Below are 23,935 nucleotides of genomic sequence, written 5' to 3'. Positions count from 1 at the left end.
ATGATCCTATATGTGAGACAGCAAAAGAGACACAGATGTAAAGAACAGACTTTTGGACTCTGGGAGAAGGCGAGGGTGGGATGATTAGAGAGAATAGCATTGAAACATGTATATTATCATATGTGAAATAGATCACCAGTCCAAGTTCGATGCATGAGGCACAGTGCTCAGGGCTGGTGCACTGGGATGACCCTGAGGGATGGGAGGTGGGAGGGGGGTTCAGGATGGGGAAAACATGTACACCCATGGCTGATTTATGTGAATGTATGGCAAAAACCACTACAATATTGTAATTAGCCTCCAATTAAAACAAATTAATTAATAAGAAATAAAACCAAAGCAGAAAATGAAAAAAAAAAGATATGGACAAAAAACAATGATGATGATGATGATAGTAATGCTTACAGTCATGGTAGTTAGTAATGTAGTAAGTCAAGTACTTACTATACTCCTGGCCCTATTCAAAAAGCTGAAGATGTAGTCCTCATCAAACCCTTGGAACAACACTATGAGTTGAAGATACTATCACCATCACTCTACAGACAAGGAAACAGAGAATTAAGGAACTTGCTGAAAGCCATATAGGCATTAAGTAGAAAAGCCAGGATTTGATTCCAGGCAGTCTAGTTCTAGAATCTGTGCTCTTAAATAGGTTGAAGCCTGTCTGTAAAGAGCCAGGGACCTTTGGACTTTTTCTTGTGTTATAGGAAAAAGTTTGAGCAAGACTTTTGAGCAAGATGGAGTTTGAATAAATTTGTCTTACTGTAATAAGACATGGTAAAAATGTCTTATTTCACAGGTCCCTCAAACATAGTTGAGCACTTTCTGTGTGCTGGGAACTGGTGATACAAAGAGCCAGGCAGAGTCCCTTCCCTCAGAAGCACAGGGCTCAGTGGGAGGCATGGACGTGCGCTGGAGCAGGCTCCCTCAGGCTCTCCAGAGCCCACTGTATACCTCTCTTCCTCCATGATCAATGACTTCATGTTGGTGCCTTGAAATTGACTATGGTGACAGTATTTACACCATGAAAACTGGCTGATGCTACAGATCATTGCTTTTCCCTGAGAGCTAGTTGTTAAATATTTACCAGTATACCACTGCCTGTGAACAGCTGCAGTATGCTGATAAAAGTCCACACCAGATAGAGGGTGGTACAAAGCGGGCTGGAACTGACTCTACTTGGCAAGCCAAGGAGGCAAGGTTTATGCAGTGTTGAAGGATGAGCTGATATGGAGGCAGCAAAGTAACGGCAGCCCTGGTGAGGTGTGGAATGGCCTCGCACCATCATTCTTTTGCTTTGTGAAGGCAGACTGTGGGTGGCAAGAAGTTTGGCAACCTATGAGATGCCAAACAAAAGGGTGTTTATTAAGAAAATTCAGTACTGGGTTTATTAATTTTGTTTATTTCTGGTTGTGCTGGGTCTTATTTATTTACGCGTTGCTGCACCGGCTGTTCTCTAGTTGCGGAGCGTGGGGGTGCGGTGGCTTCCCTTGTTGCAGGGCGTGGGCTCCAGGGCACACAGACTTCAGCAGCTGTAACACATAGGCTCAACAGTTGTGGTCCCCAGGCTCTGGAGCATGGGCGCAATAGTTGTGGCACATGGGCTTAGCTGCGCCTGGGCATGTGAGATCCTCCCAAATCAGATCGAATCTGTGTCTCCTGCATTGGCAGGTGGATTCTTTACCACTGAGCCACTAGGGAAGCCCAATAATGGGCTTATCAAGTGAACTAATTAGGGTTGGAGAGGGAGAAACCATGTCGCAATGCAGCAGGATCTCTAGAGGATTTGTGAGTCCACTGGGCCGTCAGACACGACTGAGCGACTGAACTGACTGACTAACTCAGTAAAAGAGAACCAAGGCTTTTGGGAGGGACTTAAGAAAGGGCTCGAACACTCTAGGGCTGTCAGTTAATTGGAATGTTGACAAAGCCTTTGAAATACTACCAAATACATATATTGGGATGGGAGGGTCAGGGAAGTTGGTGGGAAAGAGGACCAGGAGAGGGAGCAGTGAGATCAGACACACCTGACTGGGCGTGTACTTCCTGCCCAGAAGTCCGAGCCAGGCAGCGGCACCACTGAGCTTGTTGTGTTGTAGGGTGGGGTGCCCTGGATGCTCCGGGTTGCTCAGTAATCTTCTGGCTTCCACAGGGCCACTCTTCTCCTCAGGGTCCCACTTGGTCCCTTTGCCCCAGACTGGGTAAGCATGCCACCAGACTGTCTCTGTGGCTGTCTGCTTGAGGCCACACTGTCCTGAAGGTTCTGAAGGAGACTGAGGTCACGGCTGTCCTGACAGACGGAGTTGCCAGAGCCAAGACCCCACAAGGCCTGGAAAGGAGCCTGGGCCCCTCTCTCTGCTGGGCCAGTTTTCAAGGTGGTTTTGCTCTGCAAGATGATCACGGGGTCTCATTTCCCTGCCAAATGCCCCGCCAGCCCTGAGTCCCCTGGGACGCAGGCAGACTCAGGCGGTCAGTTTGAACAGACTGCAGTTCAGGAAATGGACGGGCTGTGAGACTTTGTGTGATTTGAACACATGAGAAATTGGCTCAAGGCTGACTTTGACTATGCCCCCACTTACAGTAGCACGTTTTAGGAATAATTTGTGCGACAAAGCTGGAAGTTTGGGGCGAACAGAGGTGCAGTTACAAAAGTGCCATGCTTTAGGCCACAGAGCAGTTTACAAAGCAGAGTAACTGCATCTCAGCCTGGGGGCCTGTGTAGGGCGCTGAGATGTGGGCAAGGGGGCTGGCCACCTCGGCGCGGGGAGCTCTGGCCCAGGGGTGGCATCACGAGCTTGTCCTTCAATAAAGGCAAAGGGCTTCAGGTGGCCCTGAGGGTGTGAGGTCTCAGGGAGTAGTGCCTGAGGTGACAGCTCTGCTGGTCTTCCACAGGTAGGGGTCCTGTTTGGTGGCCTCACCAAATGGGCACACCAAAATGCCCTAGGGTTCCCTTGAGCACCCTTCCTGACCATCCCTCTGCATGCCCAGGGAATGAACAGAGAGCTGACAATGTCGTGCGTCCAGAAGTGCTCTTTAGTTGGGACAAAGCTCTCACCTGTGCAAAAGGCTAAAAAAACTGAGCCCAGTTGAGATCACTGATCACTATCGGGTCTTGCTCAGGGCAGTAAGGGGCTCAGACAAGCACATACCTGCCTCCCGGTCCACCCTGACTGGTCCTCTTGGATGCGGCCGCCTGCAGGCTTCTTATCTGTTGCACCAAGCAGGTGGCTGCACACACCAGAGTGAGATGTGTGCTCAGTGAGTGCCTTGCATGCGCTGCCTGTGGCTCCCCTTCTGCTATGGCCCCGAGTGGACACTCACCCACCCTGCCTGGCTCCCTGGCCTTGGCTCATGGTGTTTCCTGCTACAGTGCAGCCTACACTCAGAGGCCCAGCTCAACCATCCATTAAGCCCTTTCTGAGAACTAAGTTTGCTTTTCCCCAAGTTCCCAAGCCCAGGGTGTGGCCCTCTAATCCTTTCTACACCGAACTTATCTGTGACTGTTCCCATCCTCAGGGCCCATATACCAGGTACCCCAGAAGGCTTATTAAACTGTTATATGCCTGTGGTGTCTCCGGCACAACAATCCACTGTTACTTCTAAGAGAGCAAACATTTATTGAGCTATGTGCCAGGCCTAGCTAGGAATTTTCACATACACAACCAGGTCACATAACACTGGGAGGTGGGGTTGTCATCAGAGGAGGAAACAAATCAGGGAGGCCCAGGGACTTGTCCAAGTTTACACAGCACGCGATGGAGCCAGAATTGAGACTCAGGTCAGCCTCATTCCAAAGCCAAGGTTTTTCCCCTTATATATAGACACAAAATAATAACAACTATTCATCATTTATACTGTATTCTCATATACATTATTTCATTTGATCCTCACAACAGCCCTGTGAGGTAGACAGGGTTATGGGTTACTGTTATGCCCATTTCACAGATGAAGAAACAGAGGTGGCTTAGTGAGGTGAGTGACTTGCATAAAGTCACACAGCAAATTAGTGGCTTCACAGGTCCTGTGCTTTCTCTAAAGTCAAGCTGCTTGAATTAAGAAGCACCAAAAAGATGGAGAAATACTTTTTATGAAAAGGAATATGGGACAGTAGTGATTTATGAGATTTCTTCCTTAAACTGTTCTGCTGTGGTCACAGCTTCTGCTGGCTGGTCTAAACTGTGTTCTCCTGAGTGGCTTTCCCAAATACCAATAGTCTGGTGGCCTGGGACAGTTATGAGACTCAGGGGTCCCACTGTACAGGGGGGAAAGACCTTTATTACTTAAGGAATGTGGCCTTTCCCACAGCTGAGCACACAAGCTCCTTCCTCAGCCCATCCCCTGGGGTACCTGTGGCACCAGGCGTCTCTGGCTTTGTCTGAGGGCCCCTGCCTAGTGGGGAAGACTGTGGGACTTCCAAGGTCACCCTCATTCCAGGGATAAATCATAACGTGCAGTTTTGAGACTTGCACTGCTTATCACCCCTGGGAAGTGGTGGCTCAGGGTGTCTTGCCCTGGGTCTCACCCCAAAGAAGTCAACAGACTGGTTATGCACGGAAACAGTACCACATCCCTCAGAGCAGTATTATAGGTGCTGGACACTTCCTCCAAGGGCAGTGTTATGGTTCAGACCACTCCTGGGCTCCTTGCTATACACTGCCGAGACCCTGGTCTCCTTCCTCTGGGGAAGCAATCTTCAAACTTACCAGAAGATGGTCAAAAGCTACATAGGGTCATGTCTGGTGAGAAGGGAGGGTCACAAACAAAGTGAAGCCGTAAAAAACAGGGATGACTTACAGGGACAGGGATGACTTACAGGGAATGTCAGGGGGTTAACCTTGGTTTTTAAGACAAATCCCAAGGGGAATCCTAATTCCAAGTATTCATATTTTCAGAATAGGTATGTGGCCTCTCAAAGTGACTATTCTGAAAAAGAAAATACACATTTGGGCGAGAAGAAAGGTCTACCAGGAATAGAAAATGCCTGTGGGAGGACAGATTTCAGCTCAAGATAAGGAAGGACTTTCTAACAGCCGACCATGACGGGCTGGTCGTGGGGATGACGGATGTTCTGTTGCTGAGAGTACGCAAGCAGAGATGGCTATCTCCTGAAGGGACTGGGGAGAAGCCCTCAGCCCCAAATGTGCTGGGGTGTGCTTGGGGTGGGAGAGCACTAAATGACTGTTGAATTATTTTCCAACCCTGAGAGTGCATATTTGTTTAGAAGAATCTGTTTCAATGACACTTCAAATTCTTGGAGAAAGAAGTCAGGGATCAGGCCACATTATGAAGTGCCTTTCATTGTAGTGGCTCCAGATACTTTCAAATCTTCACAGGGATTAGCAGCTCATTTCTGAAGCAAGGAATCCCCAAATGCCTAGGTTTGGCCCCGTCAAGAGGGACAGCCCCATCTTCTGAACACTGCCTGGAGACTCACTCCTCTATGCCGGGCCAGCTCAAATCCCGCCCCCACTACCTACTTCATTTCCAAGCCAGCCAAGCAAGCCCCAGGTCCTGGCCATGTCCCAAGGATGGAGGGGCAAGCAGGATGGGAATCTCTGGGGACTTCCTGTCCTAAGAAACCAGAAGGAGCCTCTTACTCTCACTTCACCCCCCTCTACCAAAGGGAGGGCTGCAGGCAGTGCCTCATGGTTCAGAGAGAGCTGGAGTCCAAGGGAAAAGTGCTGTTCTCTTTCTAGCCAGGAAGTCCTACGGCCTCCTATAGGACATGATGGCAGACTTCACTTACAGCAAACTGCCCATCTCCAGCTCAAAGCGGCAAGGAAAAAGGTGGCTGTGTCAAGAGGACACACAGATTCCTACGGGTGGACTGCATCGTGGGGGGGAATCAAGTCCTGCTATGCGATTAATGCAGATTAGTATGGTACCCTGCCTCACACCACCAGTGAGACACTCTCCAACATCCTGGCTTTGGGAAGACCCCCTCCAGTGTGGCTGGGGTCCTTTTACCTGTACCGTATTAATCGAATAATCTTATTGTTCATAAAATCCACAGCGTGTGGGTGAGAAGAGTCGATGCAGAAGCCATCACTCAGCGCGATCTTGAGCACCTCCTCCACAAAGACCTGGAAGCTGTTGATCTGCTTGTTGGCTGGCACCACCCAGAGCCTCTTGAGGTTCTGCTTGGTGTACTCCTCCTCCGGCAGGCCCTCCACGTTGGCCACCCAGTCCAGAGTCAGGTGGTTGGGGTCTTGCAGGTGGCTGGTGATGGACGAGAGGTTGCCACTGGAGCAGTAGAAGAGCTTGGAGCCGAGGAGCTTGAGGAAGAGGCAAGAGGTGCTGAAGATGTTGGCATTGAAGACCTCCATGCTGGAAGAGGAGAGGCTGTAGATCTGGGGTGCCTCACGCACGGTGAAATGGACCGTCTGCACACGCTGGTTCAGCGTGATGTTGAGCATGGCGTTCTTCTCGGCCTTGGACAGCTCCACCTCCTTCTCCTGCAGGGCCTCAATCAGGGGTTGCACCTGGTAGAAGTCGGCCTCCCTGCGCAGCAGGCCCATCTCCTGGAAGTCCTCGGGCAAGTCCAGGTGGGAGGTTCGGAGGAAGTTGAGGATGTAGCGGAACACTTTGCCATCACGGTCGATGAAGCAGTTGCCCTGGCTGTCCCTCTTGGTGGGCATCTTCCCGCTGAACATGGCGCCCAGCATGGAGTCAGGGAAGCTGGTCAGGGTTGCCAGTGAGGTTGTATAGAGCTTCCCCCCGACATTGAGCGTGATGGGGTCAGACATGGCAGGAAGGCTGGGGTGTAGGAAAATAGTCCTACAGAGAGAAAAGAAAGAAATGACTATTACCCAACCATATCTGATGACTTTTGGGGCTGGTATAACAAAATACTGGAGACTGGGTGGCTTAAGTAACAAACATTTATTTCTCGTAGTTCTGGAGGCTGGGAAGTTGAAGGTCAAGGTAGGGGCAGATTTGGTGTCTGATGTGTTCTAATATGGAGAAGGGGCAAGAGAGATCTCTGGAGTCTCTTTTATAAGGACAGTAATCTCGTTCATGAGGGTGGAGCCCTCATGACCTAATCTCTCAAAGGCTCTACCACCTTATACCACCCCATTGGAAGCTGGGATTTCAGTGGATGAATTCTGGGGGACACAAACATCCAATCCATATCATCTGGGTAGTCACGGTTCTCAATTTCTTATTGTATGTCCTTGGAATTGAAATGAATGAATAACTCAATGAACAATTGGATGGGTAATAACTGTCACACTGTCTAAAGCATGTCAGGTTCACTAAGGGAGTTAAGAAAGAAAGAAAGAAATGAAAAGAAAAAACAAAGCCTGGGTCCCACCCTCCAGAGGCTGTTTTAATTGGTGTGGCATGTAACCCAAGCATTGATGTATTTTAAAGCTGATTCTAAATGTTCAGTTAAGACAGGGAACTACTGGTCTAAGGAAAGGCAGAAAATGCGCCTGGACTGAATGCTATGTGGCTGCTCTTACGTATATTTGCTTACACACTATCCTTTGACATACACAATATCACCAGTCATCCCCACTGTGAGGGAAACTGCCAGGATTCACTCCCCAGGCTTACAGTGGTAAAGTGTCCTGCAGGATTCAAGCCCAGCTGCCTTTATATGAGACAGAAAAATGTATTCGTGCTTACTAGCCAACTACTGGGCCATTCTCGGTACTTAACATTCTGAGGTGTAGAACTCCAAGCCCCATTCTCCTTCTGCTCTATCAATGTTGCCTTATTTATTCTTCTATCTAAAAGAATGCACAACAAATGGCTGTGATTAGTACCATTTCCATCTATATTCCAGGCCCACAATGGGTCACTTGGTCCTCTGGACTCCCAGTGATGCTCCTTCTGGATTCTCACCCGTCCGTGATGACCTGCCTGGCCATGAAGATGCCCTTGGCTCCTGATGGCCTGCCCTTTCCTACCATGATGGAACCCCAGGCTCCTCTGAACCTTGCTTTGTAGTGTGGATGTGGGCCTCTGCCACCAAGCACCCTTCCTGAGGGCTCTTTAGCCACTCCTTAACAACTCTCCCCCACTCTCCCCCCACTGACCTCACAGCCTCTAGTGTCCATGGCTGGCGAGTCTCCATCAACCTGAAGTCTTAGATTCTAGCTTTTCTTTAAGGGTCTAAAAATCAGGGGATGTACTTCTTTTGCTCCTAACATGATACTTTCCCAGGAGTCAACTTGTGCAGTGAATCCAGGAATCTTTCCCTAATGTTGGGTGTGGGGGCACAGGTAGGAATCAGTCCCAGTGCTGCCTCTGAGAAGAGCCCAGGCTGGCAGAGGAGACCACAACCACAGGCAGTGACAAGGAAAATGACCAGCTACAGCACAGCGAGTAGAGATAATATTTCATAATAATGTTAAATGGTGTATACTCTATAAAACCTCTGAGTTGCTACGCTGTAAGCCCAAAACTAATACTGTAAATCAACTCTACCTCAATAATAAAGAAATAATAAAATAAAAGGAAGGAAGGAAGGATGGAAAGATGGAAAAAAGGAAGAACAATGCACTAAGAGCTGCAGGAGTAGGCCTGGAATGGATTCTGGCACGTTTACTGTCCAGATGGGAAAACTGAGGTCCAAGCAGGGGACTTCTCTCAAAGTCACCCAGCAAGGGTAGCAAGCGGGCCAGGGCAGTTGTCACCAAGCATCTGCCTTCTGGGGAGGCTGACTGCACTGTGAACCTGTGAGTCACTCAGTCGTGTCTGACTCTTTGCGACCCCATGGACTATTTGCCTCACCAGGCTCCTCTGTCCATGGGGATTCTCTAGGCAAGAATACTGGACTGGGTGGCCATTCCCTTCTCCAGGGGATCTTCCGGATTCAGGTATCGAACCTGGGACTCCCACAGCGCAGGCAGATTCTTTACCATCTGAGCCACCAGGGAAGCCCTGACTACACCGAGACCCCTCTACTCCAGAGGGTGGTGGCCATGCTGGGTGTGGAGGACTCTCGGCTGCCCCACCCAATTCTTTGGCGGGGTGGGGGTGGGGTGGATTCTGTCCCTGTCCAATGGGGCACTTTGATATTGCAGAAAGGCATTAACCATCTGGAGTGTCTGAAGAGAAACAAGCTCATGATGAAGTTACAAAATCATCAACAGAAGCCTGGAGCAGATGGGCTGCGAGACGTCGGTGGTGGGTGGGGTTGGGGTGGGGGGAAGGGGGTGTCCAACAGAGAAGGGTTGGGGAGGGCTCCTAGGAAGGGGTGGTTACCACGCTGCTGAGACTTGCAGCCGAGGTGTATGCTTGGCCTGGGGCCCGAATCTGACTAATTTTTCCTCCAGCGGGTGCAGGCAGGAGCTGGACCCAGGAGTGGGCCAGCTGCTTTCTCATTCCAGCATCTCCTTTTCTTTCTAGATAGTAATCTGCACTTTCTACTTTCCAGTCTTTCTTTCTCTTTAAGGCCCAGGCTCTGTGAAGTGGCTGAGCTCCACGGAAAGGAACGCACAGGCTTTGGCGCGGCAGAGAGGCTGGGCTCTTTCCCGACAATTCTCTGGGCTGCAAACCCCATATCTCCTAAGTATATCAGTTCTGAAGAGCTCAAAGCAGGTGGGGAGGACAATCAGGTGCCACAGGGCATACCAGGGCCCTTGGATGGGCACCCAAAGTCCTATTTTTCTGCAGGCAAAGCAAGAGAGCACCTGCCTTCCCGCCCCCACGCCCTGCTGTGCGGCTCCTGGTCATTCACCCAGGGCAGCGCCAGGAGTTGCAGTCTGGGCCGAGGCTGGTTAGAAGGAGGTCTCCTGACCCCTGGAATACAAACTCAGACATAGAACAGACTTATGGACACACTGGGGGAAGGAGAGGGTGGGACGACTAGAGAGAGTGGCACTGAAATACATGGTACCATATGTAAAATAGATAGCTGCTGGGAAGTTTCTGTATTGCGCAGGGAGCTCAGCCTGGCACTCTGCGACAACCTTGAGGGGCAGCATGGGGTGGGAGGTGGGAGGGAGGTTCAAGAGGGAGGGGATATGTGTATACCATGGCTGTTTTGTGTTGCTATATGGCAGAGACCAACAAAATGTTGTACAGCAATTATCCTCCAATTGAAAAAAAAAGAAGGTAGGTCTGACCCCAGACTAGGGGGCTCCCTGTGCTCTTCACTACAGACTCAGGGATCACAGAAGTCAGCCCTCCCAGCCCCTATTTCCTAGTCACAGTGCCCATTGCCCACCGTGGCAAGTCCACAGGCTCGGTCTGAGAGCCACGATGACACAAGGGGGCAGGAACTGGCGTCCCAAGGCTAAGCAGCGTCACTGAGGGGGGCGGGGGCTTCCACCACTGAGCTCCAGCCCCACTGTGTACCCAGCTGCCTCTCAGACAGCCCACCTGGATTTTCTGTGGATACCAGAAGCCTCACAAAGAGTTCTCTTCCCCAGATCCTGCTGTGACTTCTCAGCCACCCATCTGCGTGAGCCCACAAGGCAGCCCTGACTCAGCATCCCTAACATTTTTCTCGACTGTCTCCTTGAACCTGTCCCTGCAGGAACTCCTGGAGCTCAGGGCTCACCCCCACTCCCCCAGCATCCTCACGTGGCTCCCTGCCTCCTTTCTGTCCACCTGCCATTTCAGTTTGCAGGCTGATTTTCCTGAAGCAGTGCTGCCTGCTCTGACTACTGTGTGCAATCCAATCTCACCTTCAATCCCACCTCTCCCCACACTCTATGCTCCGGCCGTCCTGACACCACAGCATCCGCCCTCCCCTGCCTCTGCTCTCCTTATACCACCCTTCTTCACTTTTTCCACTTTCTCTGCGTTCAACCTATGAGTCACTGCCTCTGTCTATCCCCAAACCTCCACTTTGCCAGCTCTCCTCTTGGGGCTTCTGGTCCCTTGCACAGCTCACCATTCCATCATGTAATCAATCATGTAATGATCTGCTTTGCATTTGGCCCTCCTCCCTAGCGCTCTCAAGGTGAAGATCACTGGACATCGATATGCATAAAAGGAACCTCAACTCATATCCCGCAACACAGATGAAAAATTAACTCAGAAGAGGTCACAGACAAATGGACTGTGACTCAGCAATACAAGCCAACTAGCTACTGACACACAACACAGAAGAATCCCCAAAGCATCCTATTAAGTGGAGGAAGCCAGCCTCAAAAGGTCACATGGTGTATGATTTTATTTATACAACATTCTGGAAAAGACAAAACTATAGATACAGAAGTCAGATCAGTAATTGGAGAGGCTGGAGATAAGCCTGGCTACAGAGACTGGAGGAATATTCCGGACTGACAGAAATATTCAATATCTTGATGTAGTGGTAGTCAAATGACTGTATAAAGATTACAGAAACTCATGTAACTGTACACCTAAAAAGGGTGACTTTTACTGCACATAAAATATGCCTTCATAAACTGGAAAAAAACCAAGATTGTGATTGTGTCATGAATAATATAATACACTGGGTTATGACCAGTTTTATATATATTGTTGTGAAACTTTTGTTCCATTTGTGTGTGTGTGTGGCGGGGGAGGGGAACTGGAAGGTGATATAAAGTGTACCTTCATAACATGGGTTATGATGAAACTTGTTTGTGCAAACCGCTACCTGGTTTGTGATCTCTGTGACAGCGGTGACCCAGCTCCTGTCCCTGTGTGTTCACTGCCGAGCACACTGGGGGTGCTGGGGGTACTGTGGAGGGGCTGAGGGAGGAAGGGATGAACACGTACTGAGCATTCTACTACATCCTGGGCCTGTACACCCACCAGCCCTTTTAATTCATATAGCAGCTCTACAAAGCGGCCATCATTCCGTTAGGCAGATAGGAAACAAGAGACCCAGGAGACTGAGGGCTTGCCCAGGACACACGGCCAGGGAGTGGAAAGCTCACTCTCTTTCCCCTGCACAGGCTGCTGAGAGCTGGAACGGCAACAAAAGGCTGTTTCATAGCTTCCACAAGTTTGAGAATCCCTGAAGCAGCCTTTTAAAATAGTGCTAGGCAGCTTGCTTGGCAAGACAGCAGCTACCACCTGCTGAGCACACACTTCCTGCTTGTATAATGCTTTGGTTAACACACAGTAGCATTTTATTTATTTTTAACAAAAATATATAGAGAAGTATAGAGAATGATACTACTGGGCTGATTCTTTACCTGCATTACCTCACTTGGTATCTATACAAGCACCCTGCCAGAGAGATGCTATTATTTCTGTTTTACAGATGAGGAAACCGAGGCTCAGGAAGGTTACGAGATTGCTCAAGGTTACAGAGCTAGTCACTTGAGGAGCTGTGACCTGAATCCAGGTCGGTACGAGTCCAACACCTCTCAGTTTCCCCTTCCCACCCTGAGGCCCTAACATGAATGGAAGGTGCACATTCCCTTATTCTCTGCCCAGATCGGACTGGGGTAGGTCTTTTGGCAGCTAGTCTGTGGCTGGCCTGGGACTCTGCCCACTCACATCTGAGGATACGGGGATTGGCTCCTGGATGGCCTGGAGCCCCTCCATAGCTGACACACCACAAGTCTAAACCCTACTATTTCAATAGCAACCCATGATCCCTAATGACAAAGCAGCAAAACACAAAAAGCCAGGTTTTTTTTAAAAGCCAGATTAGAAAAGATGAATGAGAATTACAAACCGAACCATGAAACAGGAGATAAAAGAAACTCCACCACTGTGTCTGAACAAATAATGTGTCCTAAGCAGGAGAATTTCCAAGTCTGCCTCTTGACTCGAAAAGAACCAAGAAAAAAGATCAGCCCATTTCCCTTTCTGAGAAAACCAGGAAATTATGCCAGGCGGATCCTCAGACCATCTGCCTGGGCAGGGAAAGTCAGGGGGCCTGGGAACTTGGGAGGTGGCTGGAATTCTCTCCTCCCTGAAATGAGTCTGTGGCCCAAATGAGGGGTGATGGATCTTAAAGCCCGGCCTGGTACCATGTGGAGGGCAATCCCAGTCTAGAGCCTGAAAATCACCCTGCTGCAACCTTTAATTGTAACAAAGAAAATAGAATTCTTTTGAGAGTGGGTGTCCTATAAGGAAGGGCAGTTAAGACACTGCTCTAGAGTCCTTTAAAACTATGTTCTTTAAAACCATTCCTGCAGGTCTCACAAGAGACACAGCTACTGCCTGGTGAGTACTTCTTAGGTACTTGCTATTGGACACATTTGCTCAGTTAATCCTTGTAACTCCCATTGAGGAAAGCATTATCTCCACTTCATAAATGAGAATCTGAGGCTCTAAGAGGCAGGTGACTTGCCCAGAGATTCAAACAGAGCCAGGATTCAAGCCCAGGCCCGTCTAACTGCCATGCTCTGAATGACCTTGGGAATTCAGCAGTCAAACCCCTTGCAGAGGTTTGGCACTTGTCCTCTCTTACCTCTTACCAGGTGCTCTCATACCTGCCACCTCATTTTGATTCTGACATGCATGACCAGTGAGTGCGCAGAGAATCGACATTTCCTGAGCACTGAGGACATGTCCCCAGCTATGTGAGGCATTTTCCTGTAGACCATTTCACTGCAACACCACACTGAGGCTGTGAGGTAGGTACAATTATTATCTCTATTTTCTGGATTATAAAACAAGCACAGAACAGTGAAGACAGCTGCTTAAGATCACACAGCTAGCAGTAGCAGAGCTAGAATTCCAAGTGAGGCCTCTCTTCAAAGCCTGTGCTGCCCAGGGACTTCCCTCGTGGTCCAGTGGTTAAGAATCCACCTTGCAGTGCAGGGGATGTGGGCTTGATCCCTGGTTGGGGAACTAAGATCCCATGTGCCACGGGGCAACTAGAAAGTCTGTGCACTGCAATGAAAGATCCCACGGGTCAGTCCTGCAGCCAGGTAAGTAAATATTTTTTTAAAAAATTACACCTATCTTAAAAAACCCTTGTGCTCCCTTCGAAACAAAGAAGCATATGCTTCTTTATTAAGAAGCATAAACAGGACTTGAATAAACAGAGACCTGTGATGATTCTGAGAGGCAGTATCTTAAAGCTATTCTTCCCTGGTGGCTCAGACAGATCTGCCCACAAGGCGGGAGACCCAGGTTCAATCCCTTGGCCGGGAAGATCCCCTGAAAAAGGGAGTAGCAATCCACTCCAGTATTCTTGCCTGGAGAACTCCATGGGCAGAGGAGCCTGGCAGGCTACAGTCCATGGGGTTGCAAAGAGTTGGACACGACTGAGCAACTGACACTTTCACTTCACTTAAAAATTAATTACAGTTGTTATGCTATTCTAATCCCACTCCCAAAAGTATTTTTTAACAAGATTTAAAAAAAGGATTAAAATCTTATTTTGGAAAAATTGGTGAGTGATAACCTAAAAGAGTATTTGAAAAAGTATATCTTAGTATAATGTATGAAATCAAACTTAAGGCAATGACATTTCAAACTGTGGTATTAAGACAATGAAAAGGGGAAGGAATTTTGTAGTACACATGCTGAAAAGACTGATTAGCAATTAAAAAAAAATTGATCCTTACAACAACTCTGGGATGCAGGCAATTAAAAAAAAAAAATTGATCCTTACAACAACTCTGGGATGCAGGCAAGACAGATCACATTATCTTTATTTCACAGAAGCAGTGAGAATGAATCCTTGGCCCGGGGCTTTGTGTCCATTCTTGACCTCTGAGTCATGGTCTCTGGGAGGTTCTAGGTTTGGACACTGCTCAGAGGACCAGTCCTTTGGAGGCAGCCTAGGGTCTTCTCTGACCCGGGTCCTGAACAAGAGACTGAACCCAGATGCAGAGGTCCTAGGTAACAGGCCATACACTAACAGAGCCTTAGAACAAGCAAGGGCTTTCTGAGCAATTCCCTACATTATTGCCCACTAAGCCTCCATAATGAAGGTATTTTACATGAAAACTACTCCTTTTACACACCGAGGACCAGCTGTTTTAACAATCAATCTACAAGGCATTGATAATTATTTATCTTTTTATCCATCTATCCATCTATCATGTCTCAGCTCTGCTCAGAGCCTAGAAATGATACCCCAAGTAGTAATGAGCACACTTGTCCCCAGATCTTGGTTTTTAAACCTTAACTCCTACAAAAAGAAACCATGGTTTCCTGGCGAAACTGGTGATTCCGGGACGTTGACAGGTTCAAGGTGAGCCTGGAACATCTCTTTCCAGATAGCAAAAAAGACATCAAAGATTAATGTGATCAAGTCAAAAGAACGCAGATCTCAAAAGCTGTCATCACAAGAAAAAAGTTTTTTTCGTAACTATCTGATCATTCCGCAATATATACAAATATCAGATCATAATTTGCTGTTTTTCTTGTTTAGTTGTTAAGTCGTGTCTGACTCTTTGCGACCCCACAGACAGTAGCCTGCCTGTCCATGGGGTTTTCCAGGCAAGAATACGGGAGTGGGTTGCCATTTCCTACGCAGGGAGGTCTTCCCAACCCAGGGATTGAACCCATGTCTCTTGTATTTTCTGCACTGGCAGGGGGATTCTTTACCACTGTGCAGCTGGGAAGCCCTCTTTAGTTACAAGAGGGAAAAACTTAACCTTTTATGGAAATATCAGGCTGTTATGACCTTATCCAATAATCAAATTTAGCATTCATGGATAGAATAGTAGGATTCTGATATCATATGCCTCCTAATGTGATGCAATAATAAGTACGCAACATTGCCAGAAAAGAAAGAAAAAAGCAATTTGAACCTAGTTATTGCTAAATAAATTTAAACAGGTAGAGGGGCTCTATCTAGATTAAATGAATTGCTTAAAGAGATATAATTAAATGCAATGAATGAATGAATCTTGACTGCATCTGATTAAAAAAATATGAGATAGTTTTTGACAGTTGCAGAAATTTGAATCTCAAGTATTTAGTAGATAATAATGAGCTCTTGCTATTTTTCTTAGGTATGATAATGGTCTTATTGTTATGGTGCAGAATGTTATAATTAGGAGATAACATGCTTTAGAATTTAGGGGTCAAGTGTCAAGACATCTGTAACTTTTCAATAGTTTAGCAAAAAGTACATGTGTAAAAACAAAATTGTCAATGTGAATTGGTGCATCGGTGAAAGGCTACTCCTTCAATGTTTCTGTATGTTTAAAAATTCTAAGAATATTTTTATTTTGAAGGAAGAGGGAAGAAAAGAGTACTTCTTTGCTGCGACCACAGATGTAAAGTTCCAGTCAGAGTGCCTGGCCCTAGTAAATAGCCAGATTCCATAAATATTAGATGTTATTTCTACTACTAAGAAGCATTAGCATCTCATGATCTTCTCCTGACATCTCGGTGCTCTGGAGGATGAAGAAGCCAACCAGGGCTAAGCTAAATTAGCCCACAGTTGGTGGAGGGCAACTGAATGTACATCCAAGTAGTCTTCCTACCCAGACTAAACTGCCCACAGGAACCACAAAATCAGGCCTGCCTGTCTCCATGCTGAGATCCAGGCTGGGAGAAGATGGCTGTTTAGGCCTTGTTTTCCCTGCTTCCTTCTGAACTCAGTCTCTACTACTACAGTAGAAAAGAAACTCCTGTGATGGTTTACCAAGAATGTTAACAAAGAGGGGCCACTTCTGGGCCTCACAGATGTTTGTGGGAAGAGGAAAGTGCATGGGCTTTGGTGTCACCTGGGCCTGCATTTGAATCAGGCTCTGCTACTTCATTAGCTGTGTGGCTCTAGACCAATTCCTGGGCACATGGTGGTGATCGTAACAACAACAACAGTAATAATAATGGCTGACGTTTACTGAGCAGTTACTACTATGCTATGCACTTTGTGTGTGCTTAGTTGCTCAGTCCTGTCTGACTCTTTGCAGCCCCATGATCTGCAGCCCACCAGACTCCTCTGTCCATGGGGATTCTCCAGGCAAGAATACTGGGGTGGGTTGCCATGCCTTCCTCCAGGGGATCTCCCAATCCAGGGATCAAACCCAGGTCTCCCGCATTGCAGGTGGATTCTTTACTGACTGAGCCACCAGGGAAGCCCTTTATGCATGTTAATTTCATAGATGAAGATGCTTATTATCATCCTTACTTTACACACCAACCATATCCCGCCCTCTCCTATCTCTGCAGTTTGGCATCTGCTATCCCTCTGCCTGCACTGCGAAGAAAATGCCATTCATCTGCCAGGCCCATTGGCTGCAATTCATTCCTTCCTTCTTCGTATCTCCAGAGCATTTTATTCTTACCCCTTACCAAGGCTCACTTTCCTTAAGTAGACAGTTGCTTGGCCACCCTGTCAGGTCGGGGATCTGTACCCCAGATCTGTACCCCAAGAAGTCGGCAGGCAGGGGGAGGGGGAAAACTTTCCTCCCGTTTAGTCAGATCCATTTTCCTAGTCCCAGACTGTTATCTACCAATAGGGAGGTTTACCAATCTCTCCTGAATTTTTAAAACTTTCTATTTTGAAACAGTCTCCTGAATTTTCAGTTTGGAAAGTAAATATAAGAACTCCCAAAGTGTAGGGGATGCATAGAACACAGCTAGGTAAACTTCAAGGATGACAGCACTCAAAGTGAGTTAATGTGTCTCCCAAAAAACTAGAGCAGTCTTCCCCACCTTACACAGCCCACCAGATAAAGAGTCTGGCTCACAGCCCTGGAGACTATCTGGGGATACCGCCCTCCACCTCCCCTTCCTGGCCTCCCCACACCCAACAGCCGTATCTTTAGCTCTGCTTTGCCCAGTTCCTATCTCTAAAAGGCCCAAATGCTGTTTGCTCCATTATGTGCTCACCAGACAGAGAAGGTGCTTTCCAACTCAGATGACACACTTCGATCTTTGAAGGAGTCAACCAACAGGGAAGAGTCAACCAACAGGGAAGTCAACCAACAGGGCTGGAGAAGGGAAGTCACCTGACCTGACTTGCACAGCAAAGTATTCTCTCATCTGGTGTAGACTTCCAACAATCATCACCATCCTCTACCCTCTTCCAGAATCTTCCTTCATCGTTTTGGCACACCCTGAGGCTTCACCTTCTGGTTTTCCTCAGGCCCAACCACTCTTCCACGGTCTTCCTGCTCCTCACAAGAAAGATAATTTATGAACAAACGGCTTTCAAACGTACCTCCTCATTTCATCCTAACAATAAGCCTCGGGGGTTGGCAGTGAGGACGCTGGTCCTGTCACACAACCTGTGAAGGACTGGGACATTTGTCATCTCCTCCCTGCCATTCACTACAGATTAAACCTCTACCTCCCTGCACTTCAGGGAAAAAAGCAGTGCCTTGAGAGTAAGGAGTCCCTGGGTGGTTTGGGGCGAGTCATTTTACTTCTCTGAGCCTCAGGTTCCTCAACTGTAAACAGACATGGTGACGTCTTCACAGGGTGTGAGTTGAATGAACTCAAATGTGTGACGCCGGTTCCAAGGTTGGGCTCTTTATTTTCTAGTCACAAGGAAAAGATGCTCCGTGCATCCACAGACATTTGCCCATCTGGGCACCCTCTTCCTCAAGTCATATCAGTGATGCTGACACTGGGCTTTTCCAGGGCCGAGAGGGATCCCTTTCATCCTTCCGTCTCCACCCCTCCCTCCCCGGCGCTTTTCGGCTCATTCCACCCAATCCAACTCAGGCTTGCTTCCTTGGCTTCCTCTGCACCCATTCCCCAGCCCCTTCTCGGATCTCACGCGCGTTCCACTTGTTATCTAGAGACCCCGCCCCTCCTTGACCCACCCACCGGACTCCTCCCACAGTCTCGGCCCTTATTATCCGGGCTTTTCAGACTATCGCCATCCACCCAGGCTCCTTCCAGCAGCTCCGCCCCTTCTTCCCCATAAACATCCCCTCCCCCGCAGCCACAGGCGTTGCTATTCCCATTGCACGGATGAGAATGGCGAGGCTAGGGTAGGCTAGACGACTTCTCACGGTAGGACAGGTGTCCAGATGGGTCCGTGACCCCTCGCCGGCAGTCCCTCCACCCCACGCCCCCGTCCGTGCCGCACCCACCTCCAGCCCTCGCTCAGCAACCTCCCCTCCGCGGGCGGCCTGCGCAGCTTTGCGAGGGGGGTGGAGGGCCGGAGCCCAGCCCAGGGGCGTGGCGGCCCGGGACCCGCCCGCTCCTCTCTGGGACTTGTAGTCCTCCAATAGGCTCTTTGTAGCTCTGCGCGTCGGGCGTCGAACTTCATCTCCCGGGAGGCATTGCAGTTAGCCGGCCCGCTCCCGCCCCGCCCCCACCCGCGCTCAGGCCGGCTGGTCTTAAAGGGGACGCAGCTTGAGTGGCGGTTCGCGGGGTGGCCCCCGCTCGGCTCCGCCCCTTTTCCCGCACCTCGCCCCTCCCCCCCACTTCGCCCCGCAGCCCTGTGGCTACGCCGTTGAGTCGAGCTCCCCAGTTACAGACTTGTGCAGGGCCGGGTGGAGAGGTTGGGCTTTGCAGTGGAAGCAGCATCCCTGCCGTCTGGGACTTGGCGGCGGGCGCCCCCACTCCGGGGAAAGCCAAGGACCCGCCCTGACCTCGCCTGGCCCAGCCTGGCTCCTTCCCGGCCAGAGCTCCCCTCCTTAGGAGCTGACTCCTGAGGCCGGGGCCATCAGGCTTCCGAAGGTAAGGGAGCTGGGGCGTGTGTGCGGGTTGTGGGAGGGAGTGTCTGAACCATCCTTCTGATGGTTCGAGAGCCCGGACACGCGCGTGGGGCTCTGAGAATCCGGGGCTGGGAGGCGGGAGGTCTGGGTGCATAATGGGCCTGGCTGTGTGACCTTGGGCGAGTAGCTGCCCCTCTCTGGGCCTCCATCTCCTCCTTCATCAATTGTGTACATAGAGACCCCGCCCCTGCCCCCGCCCCCCTCAGGGTTGAGGGCACCGGCGCCTAACATAGCATGAAGCTCACCGGCCTTTCGTGAGATCCGCAGCCCCAGTCTGGGCTGGGAGCAGGTGCAGTGGTATAACTGGAGGGGGTGGGATGGGGCCGAGGTGGGTTACAAACTGGGGGCGCCCAAGAGGCCACCTGCGCTGGAATGGGCTCTGTTATTCTCTGCATTCTCGGCCAGGGCGTACTCCAGCTACAAGAAGCCTTGTGAACAGGAGACCCCGGATATGTCAGCCTGGTACCCGCCCTTCCAGAAAGCCCGGGGTTGGGTGGGGATGGGGGCGCGGCCATCAGAAGTGTGTGAGGGGCCCATTGCTTATGTGTTTCTGAGAAGGGAATATATCCCACCTTCTCTTCCCTTCCTCAGTTCCCCTTCAATAAAACTGTAGGTAGTTTTTACTGATAACCTCTCCCCACCTCCTTTTTTTCCCCCTTTATTTCGGGGTGACAGTTTGGTGGCCCAAATGAAGGTCTCCTGGTAGTATGGCAAGGGGATCCTTCCCGGGGCTGCCTTGCATAGAAGTTCAGTTAAAAAAAATCCAGAGAGGAATGCTGCTGTCCAGAGGCCTGAGGGACCAGGGATGGAGAGCTTCTGGGTGTTAGGAAGGACAGCCTGGTGCTCCCCTCTCCCCTCCCACAGGCAGCTCCAGCACCCAGGGGAGCCAAAGGAGGGAGACTGGGTCTGAGGGTCAAAGAGGAAAGGAAATGGGCTTCTCAGTGGGGTGGCAGGGGGGTTGCTGTGCGCGCTCCGGCATCTGAAGAGATTGAGTGAGACCTTGAAGCACCCTTCCCTGTCCCAGGAGATTTTGTGAGCTTTCTACCTCAGAGTTAACCAGGAACAGTCTTCTTTGTTTGTTTTCTTTTTCTTCAGCTCTGGTTGTTGGAGTCATTTCTAGAATGGCCCATCCAGTGACCTCTGTAGGGGCTCTCTTGGCTGAGGTTTTCAGATTCTCAGGGTTGTGGATATGCACGACTGGACCTGTCCAGGGGGCGGTGAATGGACCAAGGGTGAGGCCTGTCCCTGGAAGGAGCTTTTCTAGCGACATCCTTGGTTTTATCTCATCTTGCTGTCCTGTCTTTTGGTCACTTGGCACTCCTTCACCTCTGTGCCCGGTCCTGTGCTGGACACTGGGCACAGATAGGGGAATTGGGCCTACTTCCTCCCAAAAGAGATCCCCACCTGGTGGGGGAGATGGATATAAAATCAATCTGGTTCCACTGCCGAGGGATGAAAGAAGTGAAGACGGCCTTGGGAGGCCAAAGCCCAGAGACTTGAGTTGCAGGGGGGATTTGGAAAGGCTTCCCAGAGGAGGGGTCATGTGACCTGGGTATTGAAAAATGAGTCAGAATTTGCCAGGAGAGAAAAGAGAGAAGCCCTTTCCCAGCAGAGAAAACGTCCCCAAAGTGTCGAGCAGGAAAAAGCCCACTGCCCAAATTCCTGTAGATTTACCACCACCAAATGGAGTTTGTCAAGTTCATCTCTAACCCTGCCCCATATTAGCTTAGTGTCACAGGAAAGACTTGAATGACAGGCTCAGGAGTTTGGACTTTACCTTGAAAGGGTTGGGGAAACCTTGAGGGTTCTGAGCAGGGGCACGGCAGGATGGAGTTTATTATCTAATGAGGTTGATCTGCCGATATTTGCAGGGTGAGTGGGAGAGACCGGGGAGGGATGGGGAAGTCTGAGCTGGGGCCCAGGGAGAGAGTGAGGCAGGGCATTGTGCTCACATGCACAACACACAGGGTGCTTTGGGGTTGATGAGTGATGGACAGTGGGTACATTCAGTCTCTATCATGCAGGAACAGAGACTGTCAATATACCTTGGAAAGGCGGAGGGTCACTTAAGAGGGACAGTTAAAGGGACCCGGACTTTCCAGGGGAAGGGTCGTGATTTTCTTCTCGTGTGCTTTCCCACTTCCTGGAGCAAGCTGGATGTTGCTGGAACTCCCAGGCTGCCCAGGTCAGCAGTGAGAGATATAAGCCAAGGATGTGGGGAGGAGCCGTAGCACTGGCTGGGAAAGGCTAAGGAGTGAGCAGGTGGTCATCTCCCATTTGGGGCTTTATAGGCTCCGAGAGGTGGGAAAACACCAGCCTTGACGGTTGTGGCCACAGTAGGGGTAGTAGCTGGACTATTTCTGAAACCTGGACTCTGTGCTCCTACACATGGCTCTAGTGGAGGCTGGATTGGGGAAGGGAAAATGGGGATTGGTTGAGAGGCTACTGCACTAGTCCAGGCAAGAGGTAGAAAGGAGCTGATATTGGGCGGGGCTGGAGCTCAGGAGAAAGAATGGAAATGATGAGTTGGCAGTGAGGGTTAACAGATGAAATTCCTTCCAGAATCAGCTGGATCAGGAGTATGCATCTCCTTGTCTCCAGACAGTATCAGTTTTCCTTCTTAGTGCAGATTTCCCAAGAATAGACTCTTATTTTTTCTCATCTATTATCCAGCCCTTGGCTCATCTATTATCCTTCCCTAGTGGCTCAGATGGTAAAAGAGTCTGCCTGCAATGGAGGAGACCTGAGTTTGATCCCTGGGTTGGGAAGATCCCTTGGAGAAGGAAATGGCAACCCACTCTTGTCTGGAGAATTCCATGGATGGAGAAGCCTGACAGGCTACAGTCCATGAGGTCACAAAGAGTCGGACACGACTGAGCAGCTAACACTGTATCTAGGCCTTGATGTGCCTGGTGACTTGAGGGATCTCATTTCCCTGACCAGGGGCTGAACCGAGGCCGTGGCAGTGAAAGCACTGAATCCTAACCAGTAGCCCACCAGGGACCTCCCTGCCCTCTCCACCTCATCAGCAGTAGGCTGAGAATGGTCCCCATTTCCAGATGAGAAGGCTGAGGAGTCTCAGGAGGGACTCACCCAAGGTCACCTGGTGATTCTGAGGCAGAGAACCCGAGTCTTCTACTCTGATGCAGGCTCTTCTGGGGGAGGGCACGGCTGCTGTTTGCTGCTGCATCTGGCATGGGGTAGGTGCCTCTTGGGTCAGAGCCAGCGTTGATAGGGCGTATCCTCCTCCATAGCCTAGAAGGAAGGTAGTTCCCCACTCTTCCCGCAGCCCCCCCACCACCCCGAGGAGCACTGGCAGTCTGTTTCCTCCTCCCCAAGAGAGGCCGAGTGCAGGTTCTAATCCCACCCTGCCAAGGCGCGTCTTTGTCCCTTTCGGTTCTCAGCTTCCCAACCCGTGCCATGGGGAGAGCAGGCATTATTCTGCCTCCCTTCTGTGGCCTGGAATGGGTCAGGTGAGGTCCGTGCCTCTAAAAACCCCGTTGCATGAATGCATCCAGTATATTGCTGAGTGGGTTCGTTGGTGACCATGGTGACAGCTGACCTCAGACTGCCTGCGTGGGAGTAGGGGCAGGTAGACAGGGCTTGCCAGACTGGTCAGGCCACAGGCTGCACAGAGGCTGCACGGCTGGCCTTGGAGATCACACCCTCCTAGAATGGCTCCACTGACCGAGCTCCCAGCTGCCAGGCACAGACCACCTTATGAGGCAGGTATCAAGTAGAACAATAGGAAATTGCCAGCCTCTGATCCCTCGCTTTTTATCCCCATTTTACAGAAAAGAGGCTCATGCTATTATGTGGTCAAGGTCACACAATGAGTTGCAGGACTAAATGGGATTTATTCCAGGTCACACTTGAGTGCAGGACTCCTCGTTCCTAATTTGATTTTCTTTCTACTTCCAGAGCCTTCCTTAACGCCAGAACTCTATTTATGCCTGCCCTAGGTATTTTTCCTCCACACATGATGTCAATATCTCATTGATTAGGATTTCTCCTTTGTTGCCTGAACACCAGGGTTTCTCAGCATTTTGGGTTGAAAGTATTAAGTCCACTAGTCTGGAGGGTAGGGGTTTGGGGGATGGTCCACAAGAGACTGCCCAGGAAAGAGAGGACCAGAGCTGAAGGCAGACTCATTTTTAAAGACACTTTTAAAGGCCTTTTGAGAGCATACCTTACTTACATTGGCACTCCACCAATGCATCTGTCTCCACCACCGGACTGGAATCTCCTAAGGGCGAGGACTTTGCTTCTAAAGCAAAAAGCATTGACACTTTCTGAGCACTTTCTTGTGCCCAGCACCATAGGGCTAAGGCCTTTATATTTGTCTTCACAACAGCCCTACAGGGTGGAAATAGAGGCTCAGAGAGCCTCTATCATTCTGGATGGTAAGCAGAATGGATCCCGGA

At 49.8% G+C, this 23,935-nt stretch overlaps 2 protein-coding genes across 6 annotated transcripts in view; one reads left to right on the top strand and one right to left on the bottom strand.

Moving 5' to 3' along the window:
• Nucleotides 1-3,593: 3,593 nt before the first annotated feature.
• KCTD21 (potassium channel tetramerization domain containing 21) lies at nt 3,594-18,934 on the bottom strand. Of its 3 annotated transcripts, XM_027959539.2 has the most exons (3): nt 18,882-18,934; nt 17,795-17,951; nt 3,594-6,777 (listed from the first exon to the last, which is right to left on the bottom strand). In XM_027959539.2, exons 2-3 carry the CDS (start codon nt 17,851-17,853, stop codon nt 5,964-5,966), a joined length of 873 nt encoding a protein of 290 aa, XP_027815340.1. In that variant the 5' UTR covers nt 17,854-17,951; nt 18,882-18,934; the 3' UTR covers nt 3,594-5,963. The 3 variants fall into 3 exon arrangements, with proteins under 3 accessions (XP_027815340.1, XP_027815341.1, XP_011957098.1); XM_027959540.2 differs by lacking the exon at nt 17,795-17,951; XM_012101708.4 differs by lacking the exons at nt 17,795-17,951; nt 18,882-18,934 and adding an exon at nt 17,671-17,717.
• Nucleotides 18,935-19,262: 328 nt separating this feature from the next.
• The window catches only part of USP35 (ubiquitin specific peptidase 35), a 61,768-nt gene continuing 57,095 nt past the window's right edge, over nt 19,263-23,935 (top strand). For all 3 annotated transcript variants that reach the window (XM_060403948.1, XM_060403950.1, XM_060403949.1), the window contains exon 1: nt 19,263-19,473. The gene's annotated coding sequence lies outside the window, so the exon portion shown is untranslated. The remainder of the gene's footprint in view (nt 19,474-23,935) is intronic.

The sequence above is a fragment of the Ovis aries genome, chromosome 21 (genome assembly GCF_016772045.2).
Source record: "Ovis aries strain OAR_USU_Benz2616 breed Rambouillet chromosome 21, ARS-UI_Ramb_v3.0, whole genome shotgun sequence".
Taxonomy (NCBI): domain Eukaryota; kingdom Metazoa; phylum Chordata; class Mammalia; order Artiodactyla; family Bovidae; genus Ovis; species Ovis aries.
This window is presented reverse-complemented; position numbering and strand designations above follow the sequence as displayed.